The sequence below is a fragment of the Triticum aestivum genome, chromosome 4B (genome assembly GCF_018294505.1).
Source record: "Triticum aestivum cultivar Chinese Spring chromosome 4B, IWGSC CS RefSeq v2.1, whole genome shotgun sequence".
NCBI classification, from domain to species: Eukaryota; Viridiplantae; Streptophyta; class Magnoliopsida; order Poales; family Poaceae; genus Triticum; species Triticum aestivum.
Window position 1 is genome coordinate 52,082,116 of NC_057804.1, and position 6,890 is coordinate 52,089,005.

The 6,890-nt window shown below is 38.4% G+C and overlaps 1 protein-coding gene across 1 annotated transcript; it reads left to right on the top strand.

The window, feature by feature from the left end:
* The first annotated feature begins 202 nt into the window (after positions 1-202).
* LOC123094396 (uncharacterized) lies at positions 203-2,050 on the top strand. Its single transcript, XM_044516411.1, has 5 exons — positions 203-477; positions 563-668; positions 818-906; positions 1,459-1,570; positions 1,663-2,050. The coding sequence occupies exons 1-5, from the start codon at positions 331-333 to the stop codon at positions 1,848-1,850; spliced, it is 642 nt and encodes a 213-aa protein (XP_044372346.1). The 5' UTR covers positions 203-330; the 3' UTR covers positions 1,851-2,050.
* Positions 2,051-6,890: the final 4,840 nt, after the last annotated feature.

Genomic DNA, 6,890 nt, shown 5'->3' on the forward strand with positions numbered 1-6,890 from the left:
TTGTTTAACATACTTTAAATACTCGTTAATATTTTTAATATTATTCAACATATTTCAAATACATGTTCCGCATTTTTAAAATATGTTTTGAAGAGTGTTTTTTGCAATAAAGTACAAAAATGAAGTATCAAGAGAAAAGGCCGTGGCCTGCCGCGCGCGTGGGCCAGCCCATCTCGCTCGGCCATCAGCGAGATATAGGGGCGCCCTCTGCAAGCCTGCGACCCCGTGGCGGTGTTGCCTCCTCCGTCCAACTCCGGCAGCTTCTCCCGGCGAGCGCTCCCCCCGCCTCCCTCTCCTTCCTAGGCCCTGCCGCGACCGAACTCCCATCCCATGGGGGCTTCCGAGTCTCTCCTGGCCAGGCAGACGCAGCAGCAGCAGCGACCGCAGTGGGCGGACGAGATCACGACGGTATCCGACGGCCGGCGCGACGCCGCGAACGAAGACCCTCTCCTCCGCCGCATCCGGTCACTTACCATCGTAAGAACATGAATCCATCGGTCCTTTTCTCCTCGCTGTGGTTTTTTTACTGCTAATTTTAGCATTTTGATTGGGGATTTTGAAGGCCCCGCCGCTGTTGAGCGGTCAGCCAGCGGCGGGCTCGGAGACGGAGACCAGCTTCACTGATATTCTTGTACGGAAACCCTCCGGCTCCTCCTTGGCCGCCTCTGGTGAGTAAGCGGCATGCTGCAATTTTGGTCAGAGTATTGGGAAGAAGACGTTGTGGAAACCTATACTCTGACCAAAATTAGCAGCAAGTTAGTTGGACCTATCATAGGTGTTGGCACGAGCTCATCCATTTCTTGGTGATTATCTGTAGGCAATTTGAGTCCAAATCTGATGTTTGAGCTTTTTGCTATGTACCGTGAATGGCAAGAAGAGATGGCCAAGGAAATCAGTGGAAGACAGGTAGGTACAAAATTTGTTTTGATGTTGTTTATAAAGAGACAGTAACTTGCAGAAGATATTTCTCACTTAACTTATGGAAGCAACTGCGTCTCATCTCATGCTATATTGTGGCAATTGGATAGGATATAGCGCTTTCAGGCTACTCATCAATGTTGAGAAATCTTCTTCTGTTCCTGTCGGAAATAACATATTGCTTCATGAACTGGTGCTTGTTCTGTTTGCTGACACTTGGGATGTTCATAGCTTGGTTTCTCGAGCTACGAATTTTAGCACTTGTATCACATTTCTATCACATTTTAAACTGATGGTTTTGCTACAACCCTCTATTCAAGTTAATAAAACCATTGGCATCACACTATGCTTGTAGAGTAGAGTAGATATTGAAGGATGCGCCTAGAAAGTACAATACATAACTTAACTGACCAATTCTAAGTGCTCATGGTAATTATCCATTACTTAGAACATAGTTGAAGAGATTTGATATTGTAAAATTTGCAATTCATGCCTTCCATTGTCAACCATTTTATAGAGAGGAGCTCTTATGTATTGCAGGGAGAGCTAGAAAATAAGATAGAAACGGCAGATGCATTGGCTGTTAAACTTCTCCAGCGGTTCAATTACTCTGTTACTTCGATGAGATCAACCTCTCACAATCTTGCTGAAGGTAACAAATGCAGTGTTTTATTAGATAGATATAGAACAATCAATGGAGAAACTGGAACTATTCATTGACATTGCATTACGAAATATTCGCAGTTCATCTATTGCAGGTGGAAGTTGGTGAATTGAAGGGCAGGTTAACTGAAGTAATAAGCAACTGCGATGCACTGTGCAAGAGGATTACTGCAGAAGGGCCAGAAAGTTTGCAAACGTCCGTCGAACCTTTCACCACTGGCATACTGGGGACGGGAGGTGGATCCCCTGACCCAAAAGAGCAGCCCTGAGGACACTAATATACCTGATTGTCTGAACTGCTGGTGACATAAAAGGCATTGCAGGGAACTACGTAGTTAGTAAGGAGGATGTTGATCAGAACGATGTGCCATGGGACATACTTCTTCCGTCTGTAAATAGTGCTACATACATCCGGAGCGACAACTAATTCCGGATGGAGGGAGTACTCTTTTCTAGATTGATTGGATTATTGGTTTCCTTTTGTTGGAGTTCATTCTCTCCTCTTGTAGTGCTTAACTTTCCTTGTGCGTGTGCGCATGAACTGCAAAAACTTCCTACATTTGTTTACAGAGGTAGTACGTTACACCAAACTACAATAGTTGAGGCAACTATCGAATATCATCATCATCTTTCCAAAGCTTCAATTATTTTAGATAGTAAAAGAAGATCTTCAAAGTTTTTTTGGTTTTCCAGGAAACAATGTATCCCCCCCCCCCCCCCCCTTCTTTCTCCCTCCTCTATGTAAAATAAAGCAACTCATGGTCCAAATAATTTTGCATTTTCTTCCGATCTAAGACGTACTATCTGATAAATTGGTTGTTGAAGCAGAAAAAAAAAGGTTGAGGAAACGCGATGGGCCCAGCCCATTTGGTGATGTTCAGGATACGCTTATACCTTTGGACACTAGTATAGTGCAAACTTCAGCTTAAAGAGGTACCCCGAAGGAACGATCGTTCCACGAAATCACTAAATTGTGGGGCACCGGTTGCAAAAATCACCCTCGCCTTCTCTCGTGGTGACAAGTGGTACACTGCATGCACGCCACTTATCGCAACCAGGGAGTTTTTCCTTTTTTTCCAAGATTTAGTTTTTTAATGTTTTATCTCTTAAACCATGCGTTCAAATCGCGAACCATTTTCACCGTTCAATTTCTGGCATTGAGATCTGTGAAATTAGATCCCATGTTAATAGGTTTTAACAAACTTTTTTTATGAAACTAGAAAAGTATAAACCAAGAATAGGGAAAACCAAAACCGGGAAAAATACCGGAAAAAAAAACCAGAAACCGAAATAAAGGGAACTGGAAGCAGGGTTGTGTCTTTTTCTCTATTTTTTGGAAGGATGAGTATGCTTTTCCCTTTTTCAAAAAATACAGTTGTTCTTTTCTTTTTCGGGAAGCACGGTTTTGTTCTCGCATAAGCATAACCATGCTTTTCCTTTTTCAGGAAGCACAAGTGGCTTTTTACAAGTTGTGCTTCAGACGAGAAATAATAATTAAATAAACCAAAAATCAAGAAAAACTTAGGGAACCTGAGAATAGTCTGAAAACCCCAAATACAAAAAGAATGGAACAAATGAAAATGAGTGCAGAAAAAGAGACAATTGTGTTCCGGGGGGTGCGCCCAACGCATGACACATGGTGACGACTGGGTGCACCAAGTGGCACACTCCCACAACCCACCAAAAGTGCATGTTGGGTTCCCTCCCGAAGGGGTACCCCTTATTTAGTTGCTCCCAACATTTTGTCGGGGAGGTTGAACGAATGAACCCTTATCGTGTCCCTCAGGCGTTCGCTCTAGCGGGGGTTCAGTGCGATGGCAAGATGGCCTAGAATATATGAACGCGGGGGGAAACGGGATAGGCCCGGTTAATTGTTTTTTGAAAAACAAATATGTCATCACAAAAAAAGATACGTAAAAGCAAAAATGCATAAATTTGGCACGAGTAAAATGTATAAAATTAACCTAGCCCGTAGAAATTGTCATCTTAAAATTGCCATGACTGTAGGAAAAAGTGCCATCGGTATGTAGTATTAATTGGCGATGATATATAGAAAACATTGGCATGTTTCTAGCGATTCACATGGCATCTTCAATAAATTTGCCATGCTATATGCAATAAAAATGCAATGATCAATAAAGAATACATAAGCATGAAAAAATTGCCATGGTACTATACCAAGAAACATATGGAGTACAAAATGCCATGGTCCATGCCAAATTTTCGAGAAAAATAATATATAGAGCATGACAACTTAGAAACAAGTTTGTAACTGTAGCTGAAAATTTTCTGCTACATGACACCTGGAAATTTTTAAAAAAAATTGTAACATTCAAATGGAAAAAATTTAAAACAGTTTACACTTATCATATGAAAAATTAAAAATAAATTATGTTTCCCTAAATAATTGCCACTTCTAGAGAACCAAATGTAATATGCAGGTGGGAAAATAGGAATTTTATTCTCCAAAAAGCATGGTAAATTGTTGGAGATTTTGTAAATCTTTGTATGGCTATTATATAAAAAATGCCTATAAAAGCCACCAATATGTATTTATAAAATTTCCCCTGTCAATAATTTTGACATGGTAGAAAAAATATTGCCACGTTATATACAAATAAATATGCCAGGAAAATTGCTATGGTACTGTATGGGAAAACATGCAAAGTTAAAATTGCCACAATAAAAGGTACATTTGGGAGAAAATGTTCTATAGATCATGAAAAACTTTGAAAAATATTGTACTCGTAATGTATGAATTTTTATTATATAACACATGGAAAGATGTTGGAAATTTTGTAATCCAGAGGTTGCAATTTTATATTAAATTATACTTATGACATGCAAACATAAAAATAAAGCATTCTATTTTCCTATATAATTGCACATTTTAGAAAGATGGCAAAATGCAATATGCAACTGATACATGGAAAATTTAGGAAATTTTTATTCTCAAAGAGCATGACAAAATGTTGGAAAGTTATCATATAAAGTAGCAAATTTATAAAAGTTTATACTTATCACATGACAAGATACAAAAACCTTTGCTGTTTTCCCTGAATCATTGGAACATTAGGAAAAAATTGTGATGGACTCATGAAAAATGTAGCAATTTTATTAACAAAAAACTAATGGCAACTTGTTGGAAATTCTGTAATCCTAAGATGGCAAATTTTGAAAAATGTGAACCGTTCAAAATCTGCGAAAAAAAAATTAAAAAATTCATGTGGGTCACAAATCGCCATGATATCTTTGCACAAAAAATGCCACGCGGAAAAGAAACATAAGTTGCTAAGGTAGTAGAAACTAAACTATTGAAACATGTTATATGATAGTTTCCATAAGTACACAAAAACAGTAGTAGACATGACAAAACAAATTTGAAAAGGACATGGCAAGACATACTTAATTGAACATGGCAACATGATTTAATATGACATGCCAAATGATTTTTAAGTCGCCGTGGCAATGTGTATCTGGCTACTAATTTGGGACATAGCATGGTATTTGCAGGATCAAACAAAAAAATCATTCATAAAAGAGGTGGAAACAAGTTGATGATGATAACCACGTGGCAAATGTGCCATTGGGAAGTTAAAAACAACAACTACCAGAAAAAAATAAGGTGGAATTGCCATAGGGCGAGCCTAATTCAACCCGAGAAACAGGCAAACCTATGAGTTGGCATCTAGAAAAATTAAATTTGTCATCCTTGGAACACACAATTAACTATTGCGAATGTATCTTAAATAATTACCAAAGGTACAACATGAGATATGACAAACTATTTATATAATTTGAAATGGTAACAATCATTGTGGAAAAAATAAAAAATTACAAAGCATGGAAGTTTTAGAGGTCGGCAACAACAAAAATCTGCTCACATATGCTAACTGGAGAGGAAAACTGTCTAGTTAAAAATTGGCCAATACACATGATGAAACACAAAATCTGAGAAGAAATTGAAGCAGGCAGCATGTCAACGAAGATCAAGTAGTCTCCCAAGGCGCCACGAGCTGCCCTGAGCTGCCCCGAGCTGCATCACCACCGGGCCCAAGGTCAAGCACACCGCCGCCGCAAACATCCCACACTGGTAAGCCCCTCCCTGCCTCAATCACCACCGATGGACAGCTCCTCCACAAGATTCGACTCCCAAGGAGTGTTAAACATTTTAAATACAGTGAAAACATTTTCTTATATAAATGTAAAATTTTAAATTCACAATAAACATTGTCCCCCAAATAATAGTTCTGAAGATTTATTTTGAATACACATTGAAACTTTTTTATGATAAGAAATATTATTTTTAAATTATGAGAACATTTCTATACATTGAATGATGTTTTTTTATTCAAACAAGTGAATTTTTTAAAATTTAAAGTATTTTTGAATGTTACAAAACATTTTTTAATTAAACAAACGGTTTTTACAATGTTAACATTTGTTTTAAATGTAATGTATATTTTCTTTTGAAACAGATGAACATTTTTTCAATGTCACATACATTTTTTTAATGGTACAAACATTTTCTAAAAGGTTGATCGAACATTTTTACACTATATTTACAATCGTTAATTTGGGATGAACACTATTTTAAAATTTAACTATTACTCCAATCTATAATAGCTGATGCACACTTAGTACAACTTTATTACAAAATTGTACTAAAGTCTCAGTCAATTAATATGGACCGGAGGGAGTAATTTATTTTTGTCCCAATATGTGTATTTTTTCAAAAAAAAGGAAAAAAAAACACGCACGACGTTAGCATGTTGAGGCCACGTGGTTACTCGCTGCGCCCTTACCACGATCATCGTAGCTCCAATGGGCCGGGCTGTTTGTACAGTAAATGTTGGACATGGGAATTTTTTTTCCTTCTGCATTTGTTCTCTTGCAGCATTCTACTTCCTTCGTCCGGAAATACCCGTCGGAGGAATGGATATATATCTAGATGTATTTTAGTTCTAGATACATCCGTTTTTATGCATTTCTCTGACAAGAATTTCCGGACAGAGGGAGTATAACGGATCTCGGGGTCAATGTGAGTTTGAGCTAGTTAGTTGCCAATCAGTAACAGTCCTAACGGGAGTATCCATCCACTGGCGAAGTTTCAAGTGTATAAAGAGCATACATGCAGTACAGAGGAGCTCAAACATGACGTATATATAAATTTCGTTACTGGTACAGTAGTGCTTCAGACCAACCTCGGGTCTGGACTCTGCAGGCAAGAGCACCGGGGCTGCTCCCCGGTCAGGATATCAGAAAGAGTACTCTATCAGAAAAACAAAGACACACAAAAACACAACAAC